General features: G+C 44.3%; 2 protein-coding genes across 10 annotated transcripts in view; both read right to left on the bottom strand.

Annotated features, from left to right (window-relative positions):
* Chd1 (chromodomain-helicase-DNA-binding protein 1) overlaps nt 1–19,364 on the bottom strand; it is a 52,699-nt gene extending 33,335 nt beyond the window's left edge. For 4 of the 9 annotated variants that reach the window (XM_089545319.1, XM_089545321.1, XM_089545320.1 and 1 more), the window contains exons 1-8: nt 18,783–19,364; nt 8,904–9,084; nt 6,769–7,055; nt 6,231–6,292; nt 5,838–6,092; nt 4,371–4,510; nt 3,370–3,622; nt 2,640–2,767 (exon numbers count right to left, since the gene is read on the bottom strand). In XM_089545319.1, the coding sequence (XP_089401445.1) occupies nt 2,640–2,767; nt 3,370–3,622; nt 4,371–4,510; nt 5,838–6,092; nt 6,231–6,292; nt 6,769–7,055; nt 8,904–9,057 (1,279 nt within the window). In that variant the 5' untranslated portion in view covers nt 9,058–9,084; nt 18,783–19,364. The remainder of the gene's footprint in view (nt 1–2,639; nt 2,768–3,369; nt 3,623–4,370; nt 4,511–5,837; nt 6,093–6,230; nt 6,293–6,768; nt 7,056–8,903; nt 9,085–18,782) is intronic. The other 5 variants (XM_089545322.1, XM_089545324.1, XM_089545323.1 and 2 more) reach the window with 4 other exon arrangements.
* Nucleotides 19,365–19,501: 137 nt separating this feature from the next.
* Nucleotides 19,502–27,484, bottom strand: mRpS11 (mitochondrial ribosomal protein S11). Its single transcript, XM_089545328.1, has 6 exons — nt 27,145–27,484; nt 25,713–25,840; nt 24,784–24,809; nt 24,624–24,698; nt 21,213–21,278; nt 19,502–19,670 (listed from the first exon to the last, which is right to left on the bottom strand). Exons 1-6 carry the CDS (start codon nt 27,393–27,395, stop codon nt 19,563–19,565), a joined length of 654 nt encoding a protein of 217 aa, XP_089401454.1. The 5' UTR covers nt 27,396–27,484; the 3' UTR covers nt 19,502–19,562.
* Nucleotides 27,485–27,796: the final 312 nt, after the last annotated feature.

Raw genomic sequence — 27,796 nt, 5'->3', positions numbered from 1 at the left:
TGAGTCGCTTCAGCAGCACCAGATCATTTGCCAGTCTCCCAATGCTGCCAGAAAACCACTACAAACAAGCAGCTGCCACACACTCACAGCTAGATTCAAGCACCGCCCTTGGCTGTAATCAGCTGCAGCCTGTGCAGTTCTCCTCAGCTGCCAATCGAACGCAAGGGCAAACTAAACAGAACTAGCGCTATATTTAAGTATTCAAGTTTATTGTTGAGAGAACTGTCAGTTCCCCAAGATAATGCAAACAAAACGATTTCCACGGCAGATCATTTATCCTGCTCGTCTTGTCTGGATGAGCAAATAGAAATGCTACCTGTAAAACATTCAGAGCATGCCTGCCAAGTAGGTAAACTGTTTCCTAAACAATTTTAAAGCATCTGCATGCACTGCTCCAGTTAACCCTGGTAGGAACTGTTCAGCCAGGGAAGCCAAATAAAACAGGCTGGTGATTTGGTCACACATCTAACTGATCAAATTATCCAAGCATTCCACGTTAGTGTCCCTGCACAACGAACAAATCTTACTATTCTCAATACTAACTAACTTTAAATGGTGATAAATGCAGCCTAAAGTTGGCAGATGACCATATCTCAAATGGCTGCGCGTATATCGCAAATACGAGCAGCTTTGCCGAACAGAAAGGACCTATTTGGTGCCGACATCAAGCAGACCCCAACCACAGCATGCAAAAAGATAGATAACCAGCTGCCTCAGCAAAGAAAATAAGATAACAAGAGCTTTACAAATCAAAGCTACCCTATTAATGCACCTAGCACTCTGATGTGTATGCAGCTAAGTATTTTTCATGATACTTATTAACCAGAATGTGGGGAGGCCTAGGAAGAAGATATAAGCTGCTACAATGCAAGAAAAAATAACAATTAAAAAGAAATACAGAAAATGCCAACCATGCTAAGGGAAGAGTGTCTATCAGGTCTAAGCAATACACAGCACAAGGCCATCATGGCTTACGCATTTATAGCTTACATATGTTTATTGACGGAAGATGACAAACAGCTCACAGCTAATATGTTCCGAGTACCTTACAAGCAGAGTAATGGCGGACAAATAGAAATTTATTGTCTACTAAAAAAAAAAAACGACATCCTTCAATAAGAAATCATCATCATCATCATCCTGACTACGCCCACTACAGGGCAAAGGCCCCTCCCATGTCTCTCCAATTAACCCTATCCATTGCCAGCTGCAGCCCCAATAAGAACTAATGCGCTGCAATACTGGACACCACATTCTGTTTAATAAGCTTACTGGATGGAGCCAAGGTGAACTTTGACAAAAGAAACCTAATGATTATTCTAAGAATATACAAATGATGACATATTTCTACATTCACCTGCACAAAGATCGCAGACAGCTGCCTCATATACTAGTACGGAGTTAGAAATTCTCACATTTTTAAACCTCATAGCTAAATAAAAGCTGGCATAAAATGGCATGGCAAGCATAGCGCTGCAATATGACTATTAGGTAAAAGCACTTAAGATTTCACATGCTAGCCAGACAGTGAGAACACGAGTAAAAAAGGAGGCAAATAAGGCATCCCTAACCCTTAGTTTAAGACTGTGCTTTCTTTCTTTGCTCACAGAGACTAAACAAAAATGAGCATACTCAGTGACCCAGCAAGAACTCAAAATGCCTTGATTAACATGTGAAACCTTTAGAAGCTTCTGATCCTGATGATTTTAATTAGCGTTTGTATCAATTGCACTACTTTACACGGCATGGAAACTAAGTGAAACCTGCCAGCATATCTCAACCTATGTCACTGCACTTTTTTTGAGACAAAAAAACTACATGCAGCAGAGCACTAGCAATTCAGATGCATGCGACTTGCTTTGGCTGTCATCGAAGAGATACAACAGCATGCTCTGGGGCACAGATATGGTGCCTATGGCACGTATACAAGGATAGCCTGATGTAGCGAAAAAATTGCAGATAACCTACAATGCCTTTAGCCCACCCCACAGGCTGAACCTTAATGCTCACTGAGTGTTCCAACCTGCAGTCTTTACAACCAGAACAAAGTCATCTGTTCTGCACACAAGAGCAAGGCATCTTTGCTTATGTCACTGGTGTGCAAACTGCACAAGCTGGGAGGGCTCTCTAAAACTCACACACAAATTTATCTATGCTGCTATTCTCAAAGTAGAGCAGGGATGATGACTGCACGTTTACATGAGTCCCCTCAACAGCACAAGTGCGCCAGATCATTTGCCAGTCTCCCAATCCTAGAGGTGACAACGCGGTCACAACCGGTGACCTTCTGCACATTCCTGATATAGCTTGGCAACACAGCCTATCACGTAAAAGCCGAACTGCATGCCACGTAACCTTCTCTCTTGTGTATCAGTTGCGACACCATCGGCAAAAAAAAATACACCACCATAGGCACAGGCACGCCTGTTGCATGACCGCAAGAGCAGGCAGACCCCAGCCACCCTGGAGCAAGCACATGAGCATGTGACAGCCGCTTTCCTCGTTCACCCTCAGAGTTTAACGCATCTCATTTCTTCTTTGCTTGCAAGCAGCAACTCCTGAGCAGTCAGCATGCGCACCATGCAGGTGTAAACATGCAAGCATCCACAATGAGAATGAGAGGGGGGAAATGGGGGCACCTTCGTGGAGTGGTGGTCGCAACTCACAAATAATCCTCTCCACTTGCATGTGCTTGCCCTGAAGCTCCTCGGAGAGCTCCTGCTGGCACTCGAAGTACTCGATGTCCTCGGGGGAGGCATTTTCCCGCCTGCAAAGTGCAAGGAAGAGGCAGATGTGTGTGCAAGCACTCTCATGCGTCAATGTGGCATGCAACACAGCTAGTGAGAATACGTTTCTGACAGGAAAAAAAGAAAGAAATCCAAAAATCCAGTCCCAGTCTGTGAAGAAGTGCCCAAGAGCACGCTTTAAACGTGACACTGATGTTAAGGACACACAACGAAAAGCATTTCACTACAGTGGATCTAATGTTTAACTGCAATTCTCTTGTTAAATGTGGAAGTAGTTTATGGTTTATGGTTTACGAGGGTTTAATGTCCCAAAGCGACTCAGGCTATAAGCGACGCCGTAGTGAAGGGCTCTAGAAATTTCGACCACCTGGGGTTCTGTAACGTGCACTGACATCGCACTGTACACGGGCCTCTAGAATTTCACCTCCATCGAAATTCGACAGCCGCGGCCGGGATCGAACCCGCGTCTTTCGGGTCAGCAGCCGAGCACCATAACCACTGAGCCATCGCGGCGGGGCTGTATTATCAAGAGTTGACTACACCGAATACTTAAATTCCGTTGCCTCAGTGCAATTTAACTCTGTGCCCAGAAACAAGAGGGCATAGGGTAGAGGCTCCTCACCACTGCCGCAGCTCATCCTCCCGCTTGATGTAGTTGTCCACCTTCTTGAGGCCCTTGACCTTCTGGTCCTGCAGCGTCTGCAGGCTCTCCCACGTGTTGTGCAGGTGCGACCAGCCTTTCCATTTGATCAGGTACTGTGTCTCCTTCTCGGCATCTGGAAGGTCAGCTGCGCCGGCATTTGGGTCCCCAAACTCTTCCACAGCATACACTGTGGTAGCGGCTCCTGTCGCTGCGCAAAGGAGAGACGGACACACTGAGCCCGCTTGGGGTTAAGTACGTAGAAGATGGGACGCTTTATCCACAAATAATGGCACCGAGAATGAAACCAGCTACCAGACCAACAAGATGACGTGAAACCAGGACTAACCTCATATGATGCACGCCGTCACTTGCTCTAAAATTCAAGACTCCTCACTTTGCTATACAAATAGTTTCAGTGCATATTCCACGGCTGAGTACATTTAGTCCACACCTTACATCACTTCAGTGCACACAATGTGGTATGCTACAGTGAACTGTGCAAGATTTATGTCAAACTCCATTATCAGGTAGACAGCTCCCAAGCTCAGCGAGGGCTGAGAAGATGCGGGAAAACAACACTAGCTAAATGAATGAGGATCTTGCCCCCTGGTTCCATACTAAGCCATGCTGGGAGCTGGTATGGACTATCACAAATTCTGGTCATGTCCCATTGGTCACTAGTCACCCTGAATAAGTGACAAAGGGTCCAGTCGGAGAGAAAAGAGGAGGAGATGATACAAGTGCCCTCTTTAAACCCACTGCAAAAATAAGTTTAACCAGCAAGTTCACTTCAAAGTGGCCTCTTCCAACAGGTTGGTGATGCTGGTCTGCCTTCCAGCACAGTCAACATCCCTTTGACAAATTAAAGCATTAGTTCCCCCACCTCATCCCCCTCGTGGCGAGCTTCTGCAATGAAATGCAACTTAACAGAAAGTGAACTATGGGAATAAATTAAATAAAGAGAAAGGGCATGGGCTCACCTCCTTTCTTGCCAACACGATGGTCAATCACTTTCTCGACGGTTTCAGAATTGGAGGCCTCAGCAGCAGCCGCCTGCTCGTCATACTCCACCTCCACAAGGTCATCCGATCCAGTCTCCTCAGCGCTCTGCTCCTTGTAGCTGCACAGTTCAAACCCAGCCATGAATAATGACCTCGGAGTTCTTTCTAAACAGGCACAAATGGGATGGCCCAGGCTGTAAATTATGGCAAGATTAATGCCAGTCAAAGACACACCATGCTTGAAACAAAACACAGATAACTGCAGGGAGGAAAATGAAAGGAAGACAGTAAGATGCAGTCAGGGTTATGGGGTCACTCAGTAGTGGGCCTTGTGCAACAAGGTGAAGGAGGATAAGTAACTATGCAGGGAAGCTTCCAAGTTTTGTCCCTTCAGCACTGTTAACTCAAACAATCCACCCTGCGTGCGACAGTTTCGAGTCATGAACTGTGAAAATGAAACCTACTGTATTACATTACAGCCTAACGGAGAGGTGAGGTGCCCGAGTCAAAGACCATTTCTGTATGTACCAGCAGGTTGCAATGACCACTATGTGTAATTTCATGACAAACTCACTCCACAGCATACGTGCAGGTCCTTTTCGGAGAACACTTCTTTTCAGACACCACGTGATGAACCATGCCCACGCAATTTACTGCTTACTCAAAAGTCACAACTAGATGCAGTGTCACTGAGCTCCTGAAAGCAGCAAATGCACTGAACTTGGCACATAATTCAGGTAATTTTGAATTCTGGACTACAATGCAGTGCCACAACACTTTCCACATTGTAAACAAGTTGTCTTTATAGTGAATGCTCTATAGCAGCCCAGTAAAGCCAAACTTATGGTTACCACTTGCCCTACTTTGTGCTTTGAGTTAGCTCTAGAAGTAAACTTGTGAAAAAATATTTTTGAATATACACCAAAGTATTCCTGAATACCCTGAATGTGAATAATTTTAAGTGTAGGTGCTGATGTTCTGCACTAACAGAAGTGGTATGCATTGTGTGGAGTTAAGGTCCCTAAGCTGCATGTGGGCTAATAAGGGATTTGCAGCGAAGCACTCGAGATTAATTTCAATCCAGAGTTCATGAGCTCGCGCAGAAGTCAACTATAATGTAGCATAATGTGCTAGAGCATAAAATCACTTCGGCTGCTAACTAACACGCAAAATTTACAGGATGATGATGAAATTAAAAATCCACAGTATCTGGGGCACTCGACAGAAACATGTTCTCTGCCAACAGCGTGGTTTCTGAGTGAGAGCACTGTGCAATAAGGTTTCACCGCCCTCACTGAAAAGCACCCCAAAACGTACTTTGAAGAGATAGCAATAAGCGTGAGTAATAAGCTGTGGCATTATTTATGCATTACTGCAGAAAACCCAGCATGAAAAATAAAACGAAGGGAGGATGTCACTGCCATTCTCGCAGCCTCCAAGACATACCTGACTGCCTTTGCAGCCCGTCGCGTCCCCTGCCGCTTGCTGTCATCATCATCATCACTGTCCTCTTCTGATGACGGCTCCTCGGAGCTTTCATCAGAGCTGTGGTAGTTGACCCGGTTGGTTGACCGCCGCTGCGATGTGGCAGGCGGTTTCCGCTTGGGAGGTGGCGCACGCTTGGGAAGAACTTTGCGTGGCCGCGACACTGTGTCACTGTCGTCACTGTCACTATTGCCGCTGGACCGCCAGTCAGCTGAACTGCTCGCAGAGCCAGTGAAATTAGAAGACAAATACACATCATGTTAATCTCACCATGTCAGTGGCATTTACAGCAAGGCCACTACTACAGAAAGACATGCAGAAAGTAAGAAGGCAACTGAATTATCAGGTACTGACGCTTTGCGGGATCGTGCGTTGCCTCGAGAAGACGCCTTCTTCGTGTCGCTACCTTCCGACTCCTAGAAACAAAAAGAGCACGGAAACAAAGAGCATTTCAGTCTATGAAAAAGCTTGAATAAGTTTATATATGCCCCAGAATAATTTTTGATGCATCACCTCACCCTCACTGTACAAAAATAAAGGATAACAATAACAGCCTCTCATTAGTCTCACTTTTAGTGGCACGCTCTTGAAGACAGAACTGACATCAGTTGGTGAAAGGCTGATCTTACCGAACTGTTTGCCTCTATGAATGCTTGATGCCTGGCAAGTCTGATGCACTGACGACGTAAACATGCAATCATGCATCATTCCATCATGAGAAGTTTTGTGAGTTACACCCGTAGGAAACTGATGTGTTAATGATGGTGGATGTATAGTTAAATCATCACAATCATGGTTCAGTGCACAAAGACCTTCACAAGGTACAGAACAGCAGCGTACAGGGCATGGAAATTTGCCCCGATAACCGTGCACGCAGGTGAAAGACACTCACATCAATAGTGTAGCGCTCCGGCTCCTTGCGGCACCGACCTGACCGTCGCACACCATACATGTCGGGGTTCTCGTCCCAGACTTGCTTGACAGGACGCGCATTGCCCGACCGTTTCCGCCGCTCGTCTCGAGAACTTTCGTCCTGAGCTGAACTCTCAGATATCCGGCGCTGCTGGGAAGGAGCACTGGGGGCATCGCTCTCAGCATCGGAATTGCCGCTGTCACTGTCCGAGCTGGAAGCCTGGTTGCTTCCAGAGTCACTGCCATTTCTGTCTTCATCATCTTCGCCTGAGGGTAAAAATAAAAATAAAAACAAGAAAAGGGGGAGCTTCACAAGGGCCACAATGTGGGCATTTTCACTAGTGGCCCACAAAGGTTGCACTCTTAACGTCCAGACTATTATAACACCTTTATGACCTTCGTAACACAACTGGGTGCCCTTCCTCCCTGTAGAGCAAACCTATACGATACAGTTTGTGAAAGCGAAAAAATAGCTGTGGCTAATATGTTGCATTTAAAGCAATACAGAAATCCAGAATTCACTTCACTTATTCGTACTGAAATCTCATAAAAAAATTTTTTGCAGGGTTGATACAGAGAAAGAGGGACAGCACGACACATCAAATCTGTGTTGAAAACAAAGGGCAAAACAAAAGTGCAATAAAAATGTAGCTGAAACAATAAATATAATGCATTCTGAAGACAAGTACACAGCTAAATACAAAAAGAAAGATAGTAGACATTTGTGTCTACCTTTCAAATTAAAAAGGGGGGGGGGGGGGGGGGGGGGTCAGATATCGTACAAATTATACCACATTTTAACAGTTGGTCCACCTAACAATTATGCATGCTGTCAGTTGACTTTTCCTCAATCCATGGCCAGTGCATCCTGCTTGAAGGAACACCCGAGGACAATTCCATCAAGTTTTTGTTTCTGGTAAAATCCAATTAGTGAACCACTAGAGACTCTCCTGACATACGTTCAGTAGAAAAGATGCTTTCATTAAAGTTGTAACATTTCTTTCCCACCACTTTAATACGTGACATCATGCATGTCATCATCAGTAATGTGACATCCTGCAGTAACGACGATGCTGAATGTCACAAGTTTGCTTTGCTCCATTTTTCATGTTTGGCACTTCTTTCTGACTTCTTTGTGCAATAAACATGCACTAGTGGTTGCAAACCAAGTTACCGTAGTATTCAGCCATATTATTTTACAATTCTTTTTGCGCCTCCGCTCTTTAGTAGTGAAAATGATGCACGGTGGCAATAAGAGCTTATAGCTACACTTTTAGTGAAGGTAGCTTTTTGCTATTAGAAAGCAGGCAATAATTCATCGATATAGGCCAACTTCAATTGGCTTTTTAAGGGGGGACACTACCCTGAACAGTGAACTTCTGAACCACTTGCTCGATTTCATTGAAACTTGTGGGGCTAGTTTATATTACTGGTGGGACCACCTCTGCCAAATTTAATTATTCTAGAATAAGTATGAAGCAGGTTATGCAACCTTTATGCCAAGGATGACTATGCTTACCTAGGAAAACTATTGTTTGAAAAATAAGGGTAATTTTTTCAATTTTTTGGGTTATGTGGCATTGGGAATGTCCAGAGCACACAAATGCGGAATTATTTTGCTTAGTTCTCCTATATCTTGAAAGAATGACACCATATAAGGAATGACATTAGATTTTCATTTTACGCCACTTTTTTAGTCATTTTTTTAGTGTGAAAAAAAAGTAAAAAATAGACAAACTGAGCGCACAGTTGTGTTCCTCATAAAATTTCGCTCCAGAAAACCTGCTACAATACCAATATTATCAAGTAATAGTGAAATGATAGTTTTTCTAAGCTGAAAGTTTACTGTTTCCGTTTCTTAACAGGAGATGAGAAAAATAGACTGACATGATTGAAAATCATCCCATTTTATTTTAAGCACTACAATGTTCAAGACAAGCCCCCTGCTGAATAATAAAATTTGGCAGAGGTGGTCCCAGCAGTGATAGTCGCAAGTTTCAATGAAATCAAGCAAGCGGTTCAAAGTTCACTTTTTGGGTAGTGTCCCCCCTTAAGAAGAGGGAGCTCACGCTAAGTGGCACGGCCAACTAAGACAGAAAACACTGCTTGGCCTACCTGTCCTCGCTGTCTGGTTGCTTGAGTCTAGCTTAGGTGAGGCAGAGGCTGACTTTCGGCTCTGCATGGCAGAGCTAGACCCGGAGCACGAGCCCGAGTCAGAGTCACTCTCGGACGCATTGGAGCTGTTGCTAGCAGCATCCGATGCATCCATTGTGCCTGCTGCCAACCGGCTGGTTCACTGGAATGACAGCAACAAAAAGATACAAACATTCAATTCGCCATCTATTCCCAAGACTGTGACACACAGTACACCCATCTTGACAAGCGAAAAATCTCCCAAAATAGGTGAAAGTGTCGACATTGATCAGAAATCTGCACCAAGGTCACATGGAGGATGACCAAGTCAAGGTCGCCTGCACTCACGGTCCTACCCTTTTCAGACAATGTAGCCACGTTTTGGAACAGACACAAAAGAAACGGCAACTTCCATCAAATTTTAAACATTTACCACCAGATATCTTTTTCATACTCCAGTACAGACAATGGCCATGTTCCGATATATGCAAACACAAATCTGATACCAACTACAGTGACTTCAATGGCACAGATGAATGAACAGGCAGCAATCACCTTTTCAAGTAACTTCATAGGTACGCACACCGTATTAACCGCCACACAGCAGTCGGCACAATCCAAGCCCTCATCATGTTGCACTGACAAGTACAGAAATAATAGGATGATACTACCAAAAACCTTTTAGCAATAAAGGCATAAGCAATGCATCAGTCAATTCACAAGAAAAAAAAAAAAAGGACTGCCCTACTTTTAATCTTGTGCACCAAGCTGCTCTTCCTACTGTGCCGGCGTTGTTTATCTATGGAGTTGAACGCATCTGGTAAAATGTACTGCACCAGACAAGAACCTGCTAGTCCTTATTCTGACCATCTGAAATCACTAGCAAATTTTTTTTTTTCTATTACACTTGTTTTATCCCTGAAAACAGAACTACATTTGAGGCACGAGGCAAAGTGTTATAAAATGCCTTGTTATATCAGCCTTCTTCTACAGCACAGCTGACCTAGCAAGCTTATGCCCTTCTCGTGTGCTACAACTGCCTTTCACCCCTGTGGTCATTATCCCACACACCCCGACCAGTGTAGGACACTACAAATGAAGAAGGAAATGCAAAACATGTGTTTTGCAAAAAATGCCCCTCATCGATACTGCACAAACGTTTTTTTCAAAACCACGTGCCTGTCGAGATAAGCGGATAAAGGCTTGCTGGCCACACACAGATTTTTGGTGCATGAAAACAAAGAAAGAAAAGCTTAATTCCTCAGTTTCCCTCTGAACACTATATGTGCTGAAGAAAATGAGGGTAAATGCCAAGACCAGGATCAGCTAACACAGTGGCCATAATACAAGTGCCTTTGCCACTGATGTTTAATTAGTGTTGACTGCACATTTTTTTTTTTTTTTTACCAGTGCTGCGATACCAGTCAAATGCTATACATTGCTCAAGTGCAACATAATGGTCAAATTCAATACACAGCCAGGTGATACTGTTGACCAGTGCTGCAATGCACAGCACACATACTTCAAATCCAGCTTTAAAGACGGTAAGTGTGTTTTCTTTGGTTGGAACCTGTTTGGCAATGGTACATCACAACAAAATGCTGCTGAAAGATCGAACTAATTTTACCTACTACACTCTGTAGTTTCCTTGATTAGTATTGTTTGCCCCTCAGATGTGCTAGATGAAAGCTAGGCTCTTTTGAAAGCTGGCACCCACCCTTGGATTGCATTATATTGACAAGAAAATATAAAACTCAATGACTATCCATGGGCTGCTAATTTTTTAAAATTCTACAATTCTTGAAGTTTTTTTTTTTTCTTATCTGAGAAGCACTTACCTCTGAAGAGTGCGTTTAGGCTTCAAGAAAGAACTGAAATATTAGAGCACTTGGTGCCACTCAAACCTCTATTTTTTCCCAAGGGGGAAGAGCATAACGCAGACAACATGGAAGACAGCAGGTGTTCTCTACAACAGACATGTATCATGCAAGCTTCTCTACAACAGACATGTATCATGCAAGCAAAGCAGAATAATTGAAAGCACTTTGAAAATAGCCTTGACATTGGCCTTCGCCAGAGTGCCTGCAGGTAATGCAGGTAATGAAATATGTCCCTGTGTCTTTTCCAGATACACTGGCTTTCATTAAAATGAATGAACTTCACTCTGGCATAACATGCCAGAGTGAAAAGTTAACAGTAACAGCTATATGGTGTCTTGTCTTAAGTTCAGTTAAGATATTTCTTAGTGCCCACACGTGTGTTGCACTTCAGATACCAAGGAAGACATTGCTTGTATGCATGTATGCTTCTTTGCGTGTTCCTTGTGCTACATAATGGGGCAAGGAAGCCTTCAGGCCTGCTTTAGCATTTGCAGCTGGTATCAATTCTAGAAGCAAAGCCCAACAAATGATGCTAAAAAAAAAAAAACATATTCAGGTGCAATAAGAGCATAGGACCAAGCTCAAGAGAGAGTAAAACTTTAATACTACGACTAGCACTCGAGTTGGCAGCGACAACCACCTAGCCCAGCACAACCCTTGTGAGCAGAACAAGGGGTGTACGAAGCGGGATCCATTCTTCGAAGTTTATAAAATATAGGTACCCTGGAGTTTTTCACCCTACCATCTCCACTAGACATATATGGACACAGAGTTAGCTTGTGCAATTGCTACTGTGCACTACTTAGCGCTGCACAAGAGCTGTGGCAGCTGCAACAAGTAGAGAAGCAAAACAGCTGCAAAAAAAAAAAGTACTGACGGAGGAGCAACCGTGTCTTTCTCGGAACATCCGAAGCATTCTCCTGCCATAACCACCAATGTTTCTGCACTTGCACTGCCTGCACTTAAAGGGCAGCTCCAGGGGTTTCTCGAAGTTACAGTATTCTCATGAAACTTGTACTGCAGGCTCTTTTCTCGTTCCCGATTACTTCCATCAAAAAGTCTGGAAGTTATGCAACATATCAATTTTACAGTTCACCATTTCCACGGCCAGAGTTGAGAATATTTCTTCAGGTAACACTGGATTTTCGACACCACAAAAATCACCCGCTTCACTAACAAAATCTCCAGGCTTGTATTAGGCTGTCTTGTGCATTTTATGAAAGAACTCACCATAGTCAGTTGCTGCTTCAGCCATTCAACACAAATACATGAATTTTTCTAGTTATGTTTACGACTTCACCACTGCATCATATGAAGCATCGACCCTGGCCAGACAGGGTTTCATGTCTAAAATGGTTCCACTCAGTATTTTGAAAAGTGGTTTGTTATGGCGGTGAGAGGGGACTATGACGTAATTACAAATGTTAAAAAAAAAAAGACTGAGTGGACCTTTAAGTACTTGTTCATTAAGCAGTTTTTGCGCTTAAAAACCTTGAAGAGAGGAAAGCTGGAACTAGAGACACGAACAAATAAACTTTGGTTAATTGCAGCCAGCTGCAGCAAGTAGCTCAGTTTCAACTGCCAGGATAAAGCCAGAGAAGGTATCAGAAATAGGATCATAATAGAATAGGATCAGAAAGAATAGAATGAGAAATTAGGCAAATCTGACTTCCGGGAGGGTCTGTCCAGCTGGATTAGACGTGCACCCAAAAACCATGCAGGCACAAATAGTATGTCAAAGCAATTGCTTTGTCAAAGCAATTCAAAGCACTGGAACACCACCAGTGAAATTAAAAACCAGCCAGACCCAAAACCAGGGTACCTTGGACAGCATTTCCTATCAGTATGCCAACTCATGTCAGTTCAGTAATGATAAGAAGCAACCATGCTGATGCAGACGGCCAATACCTCAGCACTGCATGGAAGCTGTTAGACCCATAAAGCATTTCAATTAGGGAGGCTGCCTTTTTACCCTCTCCATTAAGTTTCGTGGAACACCTTTTCCACGAAAAATTTGCAAGGTATGCTAAGGTACACTAAGAATGACTTCAGTGCAAATGCACAAGAAATTTGTTTTCAACAGCTAAATGTTTTCCCAAGGTTAAACCTTTCAGCTATTGGTAGATTTGAAAGCATGCAGTATTCAAGACTCAGTATTGATGCACATGGCCAAGTATACTCAGTGCAATAGTCAGTAACCAATTCTTTCTGGGCATTTTCTATAAATAAGCTCTGGTACACACTCAACTTGTCTGGGAACCCCAGGTGGCCGAAATTTCCAGAGCCCTCCCCTACGGCGTCCCTCATAGCCAGAGGCTCTTTGGTACGAAACCAAGCCAACTTCTCTGGCACATATGGAGAGATATTTCAGACCATGCCTTGTGAAAACTCGTTACCTCATGGAAATCAACATCCACCTTAATGCTTGCAACATTAAACGTGCACTTTCAGCATAGGCCCAGTGTCAGCAAGCTTCATCTGGCATGGTTATTAGGATTGAGTCTGGTAGTAAGTGTAAGCACAGTAGTAGCAACTTGCAAGCACAGGAAGAACCTTAGCAATAAAAAGGTTCAACGAATATCGAACACAAAATATGTGCAAAAAGCTATTCTTTTTTACCACTGAACCTTTTCTTACAGCAAGCGCATAGTTACATAGGCTCACGAAATAACACTAATATGCCAGCTAACATACAGCTGTTAAACTGTGTGCTTCTGGATAACTGATCAGTGAGAACACCACCTCGGAACAGCTACAGCCAAAAGCACAGAAGAAACTTTTAGTGATTTTGCAATACTCGTTTCATTTCTGCTGTGAAGTGGTACACTGCCTTAAGTACTTTTGACTATCTAGTTCTCTTTACCAATGACCCACTGCTATTTAAAATCTTTGAATTTACAAAAAGGTTTCCGCAAAAGAACTCCACCTCTCTGGTGAACCACTAAAGGTTCACCACAGGTGCACTAAAGAGGAATCTGAAAGTGTTTTTCCCGCGGGAATCGATCTGCACTCTTTGAGCATTCTTAGAAACTTCGAATTATTGTCCTGTGCTGCAGATTTCCCTATTAAATTGAATTAAACATCCCGGCTCCAGTCTTTTTAACTCACCTCCGAAAACAGGAGTCAGCCAAGGCGTGGAGTTCCTTTCAGCCAGTCGTCTGGAGTTCCTTTCAGGTATTCGCATAGCGGCTTCACTTTCGCTTTCATTTGTTTTTATGTTTCCATGAATAAATAGTTTGTCGCAGACTACATAACCACAAATTAGGCCCGCGGAAATAAGATACGCGTGGACTATTTGCTTTCTCCAACCGCTATGCATCACTCTGCCAATGGCAGAGTGGCAAGTCGCCATGCAGCTGGCTGAAAGGCACTCCACGCATTAGAAGAGTTCAAAAAAAAAAACAGGTAGGAGCCAGGACGTTTAATTCAATTAAATAGAGAAATCTGCTGCACAGGACAATTCAAAATTTCTAAAAATGCCCGAAGCATGCAGGTAAGAGCTCCCGCGGTAAGAAGAGCAGCTCGGAATCCTTTTCAATGCATCTTTAAAACAGACAGCCCTTGGTGCAGAAAAGTTTTATTCAGTGTTGCGATTCAGAGTCCAAACTCTTGGCACTTAATTTGGCCACAAGCTGCCATGAGTAAGTGTAGCTCAGCAAGTGCTGCCCAAGAATAATGCCATGCCATTAATACTATTGTGTTGCATTTATGGCACATAGGCCATCATGCTACAAATGTAAGATTGAATATATCTGCTTGTGGGAAGGAGCTGAAAGGTTTTTAAAATATAAGTAGTTTATGAGCATTGCTTCTTTTAGTAAATAAAACAGGAGATTTCAACAAATGCATTTTTGCCTAGGAGTAAGCTTGGGTGGAAAGGAATCCCTTCGTAGTAGAACAGGGTACAATATTTTTTCCTCCTTAGCTCCAAAGTTTTGTACATGAAAGAAAGATGTGGTTTATTGTGAGCTCCTCTCCACATCTTTGAAATATTGGTTTATCTTGCTTCGCTGGAATGAAGTTGTGTCAAATGTGTGCCAGACGCGAAGGCGACAAAATTACTTCAGTGAAGCGTTTTTGGAGACTACAGTTTATTCTTGAATTGGCTTCACTGTGTAGTTTCATGAAGCCTGCCATTTTGCAGTCTTCTTCGCACAAATTTGAAACAATCTGTATGGGATATATTTACTGGCCGTATTTTTGCATTACAGGCTGCTGAGGCACACGCATCAGCTCTTTCATTGACTGCAATGTTGCTAGGTGCCCAGCTGAACTTTATTATGTGTCCTTGTGTTTCGGCAGTTACATTATGTACAATATCTCCTATAAAGGGTACTGTTGCATATCTGGAGTGTAATGATGCAATTACGCCCAGGGAGTGTGTAAATTGCCCTTTTATTGCATTCTACAGCCACAGAATTGGCGCAGCATTTACTGATGCACATTGAGGCAGCCTTACTACTATTTGTCTCGTATTATAGCACGCAAGTGCTATTTTAGAACCACATGCATAAAAAGGTATGCAATCTTCACATTTTCCGTTTAGCACCAAGAACACCTGTAATGTGTGCATGTGGCATTTGCTTTTTGTGAGAGAGTATAATCTCATATAGAGGGGAAGCTGTACCAAGGTGGCAGAGGATCAGGTCTTAGGGCAATATTGGGCAATGTCTAGTATTCCATATTCTTGGCATTTTTCCTCAAAGCAGAGAGAACAAGGACATAATCGACTGGTTCTTATTGCAAATTGTGTTTTGGAAGTGCACTTTGCAACTCTGGTGCAACACGTTTTGGTAGCAGCCTTATTTTCAGTATGTACGCACTTATGAGCATTATTATTTCATCTGCTAGCAGCACTACAAGTGTACACACTTTATCCACATGTTTGCACATATGTGCACTTCTCTGCCTTCAAGGTGATGACTGAAATAGCAGTAAAGAAACACAAACCAGCCATATTATGACTAGGGGATCAGATGCTTGGGTGCAGTTTACAGAATGAGTTAGGCCACGATCCCCTCAGTATGCACTTTTCCTCACAAAATTGCTGCCACGCATACAAGCAGCAACCCTTTGCACCAGAGAACTGGCAGATGGTGGCAGTGTGCACATATTAGTTACCTGCTTCAACTAATTTACTCTGTCTACAGAATACCTAAAAAAAAAAAACTGCCCAGAAGCTTCCCATCTACTTTCATGCTGCTTCAACAGTGAACCTAGAAAAATTTCAGACAAGTAGGAAAAGTGCTTAAGATAAAAGGAAAGTCATTCAGTATCATAGGCACAATGTGGTGAGGCACTTAATGTGCTGACAGTGCTAAAAAAAAAAAGTGTGCTGGGAGTTGCCCTCTTCAGTGCAAGAAAATGATACAGTGCAAGAAAATGATACAGGATTGAGTCTGCTATCAGACAACCTGCACAAGGATGCAATTACTGTATTTCAATAAAACACTCCACTGCAGTGGGTTCACTGTTTTGGTAGCCCCTGAGGCAGCAAGTTTCATAGCTTGCTCTTGTTTATTGACAAAGTTCAACCAGAGCCAAATGTGGGACAGCAGCTATTGCAGAGGTGGTACTCATTAGCCCACAAGTTTTGCATTTCTTTGAAACCCGCAAGCTGCAATAGATACCAGATAATGTACATCTCTGCTTCACTAGCAGACCATAGCCATGAACTAGAAGTGAATTCTGTGCTACCATACCAAATGTGTGGTGGTCATCTGGCTTCAATGATAGTTTATAGTTAGTTTACGGGGGTTAACGTGCCATACTCTCTTATGAGGGACACCGTAGTGAAGGGCTCCGGAAACTTAGACCACCTGGGGTTCTTTAACGTGCACAGACATTGTACAGTACACAGGCCTCTAGAATTTTGCCTCCATCAAAATTCAACTGCCACAGCGAGGACAGAACCAGTGTCTTTCAGGTCAGCAACAGAGCGCCACAACCAGTGAGCCACCGCGGCTTCAATGATATGCCACATTTAGTAGCTGGCATGCTTTCGAGCCATACCTACCATAATGCCGAAGCAAATAGTTCAGAAAAAAACAGACTGCTTAAAGAAGTGCAGGAGCCCAAACGTCTGGTGGTCAACCGATTTCAACGATAATTTTGTAACCAACAATTCCCGTCAAACCTGCCGTACTAAACAGTTCAGAAAAAATACAATACCAGCTTAAGACATGCAGGAGCTTTAACTTCCCCAGTTCTGGCACGATGCCAACACAGGCCATCTCAAAGCTGTGGGTCAAGGGCACAACTTTATTAAAGCTTCCCTTCACTTCAAAGGCTTTCAAACACCAAGAGCTAGCTTAATGCCAAGAGCCAGCAAGAAGTAATTCTTCAGACTTGATTCTGACCCAACAGGCAAGACCTGCCCTTTCACATTATGAAACGCTGAACTCCTAACAATAACGTATCTGCAGGTGCATGCAGTACCACCCAATGGCCCTATGGCTCGAAAACAAAGGTTCAGCTGTCTCCATCCAGCTCACATTTCAGTGAAACCATTATGTCGAAGGACAAAGCAATATCCTTCATAAAAATATTGCTTCATGTCCCCATAAAGCAAACCCTACCTTTCAGTCCTCACTTGTGATGCCTTACCTTGCCATAAAATGAGTAGAGATGCCTTGCAGTCCTTGCAGTAAACAGCAGATGCTTGGGTACAGAAACTTACCTGACACTTCTAGAAAGACCATGTGCACCAATAAAATACTATCTCGAAATATTGCCAAGGCAGAATCTGCACTTGTGAAACCACCGAAAAAGTATAACTGACAGTAACAATAGTGCAGAGTCAACCATGACCACATACATACATAGCAACCAAAGATTGTATAAAAATTCTGATACAATTCTGCAGAACTATGGGCGCTCATAATATCGCTATATGCCAATTAATCCAACAAGAAAAGGTGCTAGTAATGTGATGACCTACAGAGGCGTCATATAGTACCCAAAATATCGAGAATCAATGGTAGAACTAAAAGCGCGCACGATTAAAACAAAGCTAGCGAACACCACAAGCAATGCAACTGGTAGCCTGTATGCGGAACGCGTTAATGAAAGCGCTTCCGAACTGCACGGCCTTCATCAGAGGGTCACGAACGGGAATCGCAGAAAACGCAAATGACTATACTGCTCAGCACCACAGCCGCGAAATAACGTTCTCTTAAGCGCAGCTAAGTATGTTGGCACCGATAAGGGATACGAATGGCACCGAGAACCCGCACCCATTCGCAAAAGGTGGCACGAATGAATGAAACTACCGTCGCGGGGGCCGAAACAGGCCCGAATGACTGGTACGTGAACCCTAATTGCTAGTTACACAACGCACAAAGAGAACCGAAAAGCACTGAGGACTGTTCAGCAAAATCAAAAGCCCCGGACCTCAGCGGTGACCAGCTGCAGCATAACCGACGGCCAGGCGCCGGCAAAACAAGCGTTATTTTCTAAAATGGGTCCACACAAGATCGCGAATTCAACAAGGTCGATTGAAAGTCAAACAAACAAAGGATGCAACATGTGCGTCAAAACCATGAAACACATTCAATTAACCCCGATTAGCAACGTATCAAATGATGTTCAGGCCCTACAGTAATGCAGAGAGGTAGGCAAGAGACAGACAAAAGCTCGACGAGAAAAATCGGGACGCATGCTTCAGCTAAGCCACGTAGAACAATCGAGGAGGGCAGGTAATGCTACAACAGACTAATATTAACGCGTGCAAGAAAAAAAATTGTGCACGAGATGCAAACAGCTGATCCAGAATGTCAACAAACTACGAACACGCCGCGAAAACTGAGCCGGGCCGGTCACGCCGGAGCTCGCACATTGATTAGGGCAATCGCGGCTTGGCAGTAGTAGGGGCGAGAACCAAAGGGACTAGTCAGACTAACTAATCAAAACCCATCAACAATTAAAATAAAATTCGACGCAACGGGGCGCCAAATTCGAAAGCAGAAGCAAGGGATCCTACCTCCCAGTGGCTGCAGACGCTCCGTAGACGACGTGGAGGGTTAGGCCTAACACGCCGATGGGGATACGACGAAGTGTCGCCGGCACCAATTCACAAATCGAAGCACAGTTCCAGATCAAAAAGTCACTCTCGAAGTCCAAATATCAGTCCACCGCAGCACCAGACGTAAATCCCGGGGTCTCCGACCCCGAGACACGTGAAGACTTCCTGCTCAGAAGACCTTCGGGCCCGCAGTCGCCAAGATGGCTCCGCAGCCCACGGATGCCATCATGGTCGGGTCGAACAACTTCCTCGAAGGAGACTCGATCGTCTTGCGCAGCGTCCACCAAAAGCTAAATTTCACGGCACTGGGTCCGTTCCTACCACTAAACGGGCTAGCAGTTGCACGAAAAAAAGCGCTACCGCGATAGAGAGACCGATTTCACGAGAGCCGTGCTGCTGCGCAACGTAGCCTGATCGAGCACGGTCGCCATGTTTAAAGCCGCTCCTTCCCCGTCAATGCGCTGTGACGTTGTGCGTACCGCGTGATCGCTGGGATACCGCGACTTTTTGAACATAACCCGCGGGGAACTTGCAGCGCTCGCAACGGTGAAGAAGTTAACAAATGTGGCAGCACACGGCGATGCGTCCTAGCGAAGTAGGGAGCCGCCAGCGCGCAAAACCACCAGCTCGTGACCGCTACAGCAGTTCCAAGAGTGGTTTTAATTATAACAAGCAAATAATAAGACTACTTTACAATTTATTTACAGCAGTAACTGGTACAGCATACTCCTTCACAAATCAAAGCCTCTTCGCTTTGCGTGGTCTGGGACACTTTTCGGGAGCTGGTGTTCTGTCGGTGATAGAAATTACGTTGAGGCCGCCCATTTGGAGACCTCTGATGGATGCCTGAAAAGAAGAGCATAACCCCAAAAAACCATTTTGCGAGCTTTTCCAATCCATAACCTTGCCAAGACTTCAATACAAGATCACATCACTACAACTGCTTGAAGTTTTTGCCCCATCAGATCGCATAACCAAATACTCTATTGAAAGGTGTCTAGGTACACGAGGAAGCATGCACCTTTTCACTGCACGAAATTTTAACTAATTTTAATTTAAGTGGCAATGAATTCATTTATGCTCACAGCTCATTACAATAATGGTTTTAACTGCTAGTATGGATCTATCTCATAATGCTCCCAACACTAATCATGAATACAGCAAAAAAATTTGCATAACTTCATTTAGAACAAATTTTAAGATTGCCATGTGGCAGAAAAAAAAACTGCATACAATAAACAATGAACTCAACTGCACACCACCTTCTATTAGAAGTACACCTGATTATAAATTTGTTTTCAGAGTAACATGCCATAGAAATGAAATGTTAAAAGTTTACATCACTATTGCGCTGATCTTCATACTCCCTTAAATCTAATCTGTTGCTAAGGTTCCCAGGCATGTGCACCTACAGTCCTGCGCACACAACCTATAAAAGAAACAATTACATTAAGGCGTTCAAATGAGCCAGATAACCACCCCTCAATCATTTACCTCGCTAGAAACCAGAACAGCATTCATCACTGCACAGCTCCATGCCCGCTTTGGTTCCCCACACATATCCGCCCAAGAACAAGGTGGTTACAGTTGGTAGCTAAGTGGCATATCGACTTTTCCAACAAGCACTCCGTCGACATTCTCACTGCTCACTGGACTCGGCACCGACACCGTAGAAGCAATAACGCAAGCTTTCGAAACCAGTTCACAACGGTCCAAAGAGCAGGCATTCAGACAACTGCCTGCACTCAATGAAAACACCTATGCCATGAATACCTGCATGGCTCACCGCTGTAGCGATGCCCCGAAAGTGCCATGGCAAAGAAGTATAATCAAAGCATGAGTGCCATGCACCACTTTTGCTCCCAAAAGTATACAGCCTGTGAAACCGATGACTTGCAACATGAAGCACAGTATTCTACAGCGTGCCAATCCACACCTGCATCCCCCACTTGCACAAGCATGCAGATTTTCTGGTGAAGTCTGTGACAAGAAAGTTCCAACGCAACCGTCCTGCACACGCTAACGTGCTTGCCTCGCTGCGTCACTGGAATCTTGGCACACAACGCATCTAGCTGTGCACTGTCCAGTGCATCGGCAAGCCTTGCCACTTGTAATAAACTGCACAGAGCCAGTGCGGCAAAGCCAATCAGACAAAATGCAGAAAAGATAACCCCCTGCACACTGGTCAGGCGGTTTGCTGTCTTGTAGATGCTTGAATGCATTATCACGACATCCTTTACAACCTCCTCCCAAGCGGCCGCTCTTGGTGTGCAATCCCAAGCAATAACAAGATCCAAGCAGTGGACCTCAGCTCAGACTTCCCCTATACCCCTAAACTCCTTCGCATCACATCAGGGCACGCCATATGGTACGAGGGAGCTCACTCACCAGTCTCCCAGGACCAAGGCCCTTGACGACGACTCGGATGTTCCTTATGTCCCTCAGCTGGGCCGCCTAGTTGGGACCACACCACCACTCACACTCAATGCTCACGAGGACATGCACTTTGCAAGAAGCACTGCACACAGCTGTGCAACACACTGCATATGGATATGCAATTCAGCAAACCTTGCGCTAGCAACAGCTGCCTCACAGTGAAGTGACACGCATTACAGCAGATGTTTTTGAAAACCCCACATTATGCCAGAAAGCTTGGTGCCATCCTTTTAACTTGATTCGACTACTTTAGCTGCAATCTTCATAGTAAATGCAGCATTCAGCAATGGAAGAACGTTAAACATTTCAGGGTGCAAATTAACATCCAATAGGGAGCAAAGAATTAACAGGAAAAAAATAATCCCATGTTCAACAATTACTCCATTTTCACCACGTTCTCAGTCACATTGTGACTGAAAACTGCTTTTGGTGTGCTTTAGACTAAATCTTGTCATACATAAAGTTTTCATGTAAAGAAATCAGCACATTTGAGGCACTTTTAACTCATGCTTACAACACAACTGAAGCTGTACCAGAGCTATGACAACCCATGAAGGTATCAATTTTTGATATGACTTCCAGCACAGCATACATTTTGCATTGTCGGAATCTTCATTTGAACAGCATTACCAAATTACCACCCAATTAACCCACGGAGCTTCACTAAACAGACATTACTATTATGTTACATCGCGCATTTCCCTACACAGCTCATCTGCAGATTTTGCAGTCTTCTACCACAGACTTGTGGCAATTTTGGAATAATGCCCTGTGATTTATGCACTAACTTCCGCTTCCATTTCAGTGTAAAGTTTGAAGACGAGAAAGAATGCATTTTTGAGAATGTGCTTTTCATTTAGAATGCATGCTGCCGTAGGTAAACTGCACGACAAAACAAAAACGTGACTAACGCATAACTCAGTGTTCTAGAATGCCATGTTTGTGCATGAGATGTTTCATTATGTAGCCAACCAATTAGACATTAAAGCATATTTTCAATTACAAAATTACAAATTAAGCAAAAATGCAGCCATGGGAACAGGAACCCACGCCGGCAACAAGCGAGCTATTGCCAACCTACAAAACAGACAAACTCACGCTGAAGCCAATTTTACACCTCTGCACAGAGCGCTGTAAACTCTTCCATATTCAGGGATATCCGGTAGAGTGCCATTACACGCTTAGCTCTTTCCTTCCATCTTTGCCCACACTCATTTGTCAAATGATCAGCAAATCTTATTCGTATGATGCTCACTGCAATTCATCCTGATATCACATATCAAGCTTCCAGTATTAAACTACTCAGCCAAGACATCCCCCACACCCCTCCCACATGCCACCAAGGTCATGAGTCAATTATGGGTAAACAATGCTTGCAATTATTCTTTACATTAAACCTGCTTCCGCAGTTCACCACATGTGCACCTAGATTAGCATTAAGTTAACAAACCACACCAAATGCAAGTATTAAAATGAATACTAAATTAGGCTTACAAAAAGCTAGAGGCAGGCAGGCCCTGGTTAGAATGACGAGGAAAATTGCCTATGGTTCAGACAGCATCCACAAAGTGATAGGATTGGTTCGGTTTTATGGGGTTTGGTTTGGTTTATGGGGTTTACGTCCCAAAGCGACTAAGGCTATGAGAGACGCCGTAGTGGAGGGCTCCGGAAATTTCGACCACCTGGGGTTCTTTAACGTGCACTGACATCGCACAGTACACGGGCCTCTAGAATTTCTCCTCCAAAGAAATTCAACAGCCGCGGCCGAAATCGAACCAGCGTCTTTCGGGTCAACAGCTGAGCACCATAACCACTGATCCACCGCTGTCCCAAAGCCACTCGGGCTATGAGGGACGCCGTAGTGGAAGGCTCCGGATAATTTCAACCACCTGGAGCTCTTTAACGTGCGTTGACTTCGCACAGCACAGCCTCTAGCATTTTGCCTCCATCGATATGAGACCACTGCGGTCTGGTTCGAAACCAAGTCATTCGGATCAGCAGGCAAGCACCACAAGCACTTAGCCACCGTGGCGGCTCCACGTGAAAGGAGAGGAAACTAATTTATGTACACCTGCTAATGAGGTTCGAGCTCTTGAATTAGTAAACTGCACGAGTACAAAAATTAGTCTGGCACTTAAGCTCTGCCTTAGGAGTAGACGTGATAGCGTCTTCATTTTTTACTCTCTTTTTTCGTTCTTTCTCATTTCTCACCGATTACTACCCATCCACAATCACAATCATCGATTACAATTACCGACTACACAACAGATTACCAATTGTTATCTAGGTTACACTACACGACATACCATGACACTACATACTCTTCCACACACACACACACACACACACCATACATTTCAGTACAATGAAGCCCCATTACACTGCCTTTTCATTATGCGCAATTTCTGATGCCTAATTAGCATATATATATTATTTTTTTTCAACTAATATGACTTGAGTACACATCCTAAACACACGTTACTAAGTCATACACACCACAACGCGTTCACTAGGCGCTCCTCCAACATTCCCGAATCAATAACCCTTCCTGGCCTACGTATTATGTGCCCTGGCACGCAGAGGGCCTGGGATCAAATCTCAGTGGCGGCCATTTTCTTTTAATGATTAACTTCCTTTATTTAGGGATTTTTTCCAACTGAAGCAGGACAACAGCTGACGCTGGGTTTTCAGCAGAATGGGCTCCTTGAGCAATCACATAAAATTTGTATTCCCCACAACGCTGCACTTTCTCGTTCTTTGCTCCCATTCCGATGGCTTCGCCTGAGCAGTTTACCAGCAGGCTGGGTTCAAAACTGCATCTAACATTACTTGGCATCACATCTGATGTAGCTGCAGACACTTATTTCTTGCAGAACACTACACAGTAGTGCCGAAGACCAGCAGCATGTACTCCTCAGTAAAAACGCCAGGAAAAACAAACGACAGGAAACACAGGAATGAATGGGAAGGAAAGGATGATCTCGTTCTGCAAAGGTTACTATCACTTTCAAACAGTTGTAACCAAACTAGCTAACTACACACCCTTTGAATTACACAGGGTGTACACAGAAGGTTTAGAAAGAGTGCAACCTATGCATACTTGCCCAGGACACAAAAGCCTGCTATATTCCTACTCTCTCAACGCGCTATTCTACATGGCGCTACATCAAACACCTGCAGATTTGCGCAGCGCGCACTTGTTCATTACACTAGCCGCACCTGCTTCCGCACGTTTAAGATTTCCTAGACTGAAAATCAGGCCCCAATGAATGGCGGTAGTTGCTCTTTACGACCGTTGGCGCGCATCGTGTAACGAACTTAAATGATAACAGGCTATGAATTGAAGCTGTTAACACTACTCACATGGCAGAAGCTTAGAGCTGCAGCCTGTGCAGCAACTGTTGTGCCTTTCCTGGCATTTCTGTAGCCTTCAGTGCCCTGGCAAAGAGAAAAAAAAATTTTGTGAAGCGAAACTAAAAGCAAGTCTGCACAAAGGTACTGAAATAACAGAAATCATACTTACACCTGATTTCTGTGTCAAGCACTTCCCTGCATCGCAGATCCAGTGGGAAATGCAAAAGAAAAAAAAAAGTTCCACTTAGCACACATTATTGCACAAAGGCTTAAGTGTACAAACCTGCAGAGAGGAGCGCACTTTTCACACGCACACAAAAGCAAAGCTGATGCTAACACCAAACGCTGACCATTCACAACAACCACATACATTCCAGTTACAAATAAAAAAACACAGCCAAACAAATGACAATTCAGCTAGAACAAATGAAACTTGTCCAAGTAGTGCTAAAAAAAAATTACCAAAACAAATCTTGCAGCAAAAACAAGAAAACATCACATTATATAAAAGGCGGCAACTAGTTTGCACAAAAAGCACAAAGACTGAGGTTGTCTACCAACATTCTTGTACCCGGCATTCGTGCCAGCCCCAGAGACAATGCACCAAGCACACTGCTAGCTTAGGGCTGACATAGCGAGCTAGGCCTTTTTGCTGTCCACAGCTGAGTTTGTCTAACAGCAGCATGTCAATCTGCTGAGACAGCAATAGCTGTGGATGTACAGCTTCCCAAAGCAGAGAATGAGCTCTCTGCAGGGCTCATTAGGCTGAACTGTTTTCCAAGAAACATTTCTGTACAGAGCTGATACCAGGACTAGATAGAACACAAGTATTTCAAATTACAGCATGAGTGAATGCAAGCATTCACTAAGCCAGCACTTTTAAGAAACTAAGTTTGACAGATTAAATAAACTACTTCAAATTTATGCACATACATTAGGCAATGCAAGAGCCAAGAACAGTTTAGGGGCTAGAGCCAGAAAGGAGAACAAATATATAATTAATCAAAATATCAATGAAAGGAAGAAAAAGGACAATACTATTCTTTAAGCCCCTGCAAAGCACAGGCAACAAATGAGTGTTACCTTGATCTCACGGACCTGATGCTTCCACCAGTGTCATCAACGTGTTGTTCAAACTGCACTTGATATAACAGACTGGGATGTCTCGGAAAGGAATGCCATCGAACAGCCGGTTCGGGGTGTCTTCATCAGGAAACATGGACCACCTTAAAAGGAAAGGCAAAATCCGGCATAAGAAATTGATGGACATGAGCCAGCGCGAGCTAAAATTAAAATGCACAACTATGCCCCAACCTACTTGCATAACGCCACACCTAAATTTCATGTCGCGCGGGTAGCATTTGCTAAGAAATTTTTTAAAAGGTTACGCACAAGCAAAACTAAAAATGACGCTAGCGTGGCTGGCAGCTGCAACGTGTACAAAGTACACAATTCAGGGAAGGTAATGCAAGCTGACTAAAGCTTGCTAGAAATGCCATAAAATCTGTCATAGAGCTGGTTTACTGAGCCCCACACGACAAACGAAGCGACTAGAGTACGAGACGAGTCAACTAGATCACTGCGCGACTTCGGAATAAACCAGAAACTTGAGAAGAACTACAGGTAAACTCCAAAAAACTACAACAAAAACCGCCCGCACATAGAACCTCAGGCACAGTCAACCAGGAACGTTAGCCTGATAACGTGGCACACAGCAGTGCCACGTTCCCACGAGCTAAACCTACGAACGCGGTATGAACAATCGCGACACGTCAAGAGGAGGGCTAGATGAGCCTGTGGAACGCTTATGCGGAACAAGAAACGCCCAAAATGCTCCTGCCTCGAACCTTTCCAGCTCAAGCTTAACTGAACGGCCGATAAAGCGATGGAATGCGACATCGGTTGCAATCACGCCAAGAGAAGTCCTATACGACTAGCTTTTCGTTCGAAAAATGCTGGACAGCCAATGAATAAGCCTAGTCAACACCCAAGGCTATGATCTCCAACCCAAAGTTCTGAACGCTGGGCGCAAAAAGGGTCGGCGTAAGGCGAGACGGGGACAAAAAATGGCTCCGCATCTCTATCCTAGAAATGGAGAAGCCGATGGATGTCCGCTGGCAACGTCGCACACCTCGGCGGTTGAGCCTGCCCTTAGCAACGCTCACCAATGGAGCTCAAGACTGCTAACTTATGGAATGAGCCCGCTAAAGAAAAAGGCAGCACGGATAACGCCCAATGCGTTCCAAAATGTAAAATCGGGCGATCAAAAGGCGAGTAACTGTCCATTTGCGGCCCTTGAGAAGCATAAAACGACGCCGCAGAGTCGGAGTGATGCCCTGCCCGTCTAATCGCGGCTTCCCCAAGCCTGTGGCCACGAGACAAAGGCCCCTAACGCCATTTTCTGCAGCTCGGGCGGGGAGGCCGCCCTGCCACGTAGTCGGATACTATTACATCGGCACTGGCCACCAACATTACCGATGTTCCCCGAGCTAGTTTCGGATATCGCAAGAGAGCGCACAGCAATACTTACTCCGTGTGAGACGGATCGACGTCGACCAGCTTCTCCCCTACTGTGCCTTCGTCTTTCTTGGGCAGGGACGCCATCATTGCCTTCCTGTCCTCGGCTTTGCGAAGCAGACATGTTGTGCACAAAGCTCGGAGCGGACTCTGAGCACATTGCGCGGCAATTGCGCGCGCGCCAAGCGTGTAACGGTTTCCCAACAACTCTGAACTAAAACTCAGACCACGTACAGCCCTTAAAACATATTTTAACCGCGACATTACTTACTACTGTAACCGCCAAATCGACGACACAACGCACCGCACGTCCGACGCCTTCCACTCCTAGGACAGGACAGAGGTCACGAATAGCCGCCAGGAGGCAGCCGTGCGCTCCGTTTCATGTTCAGGCTTGGCAGAACAATTTAAAAGTGCTCTATGAAAGCCACAAAAAAACAACGCTAGTATTCAGTTAAAAATGAAAATTACTTTGACCATGTTATGTTTAGTCGTTATTTGTAGCTGCTATAAATTACTGTGCAAAACACGCTAATGAAGCAAAATAACTAAAAAAATGCTGGACAACTGATTTTGGTTTACAGCTCTTGCCTTTAAGCTTGCCGACGTAACGTGGTACATGGTTATGCTGTTTTACGTTACAATAAACTCTAAACCCACGTTAA

The sequence above is a fragment of the Amblyomma mixtum genome, chromosome 5, assembly GCF_055824585.1.
Source record: "Amblyomma mixtum isolate Tamu chromosome 5, ASM5582458v1, whole genome shotgun sequence".
NCBI lineage: Eukaryota > Metazoa > Arthropoda > Arachnida > Ixodida > Ixodidae > Amblyomma > Amblyomma mixtum.
This window is presented reverse-complemented; position numbering and strand designations above follow the sequence as displayed.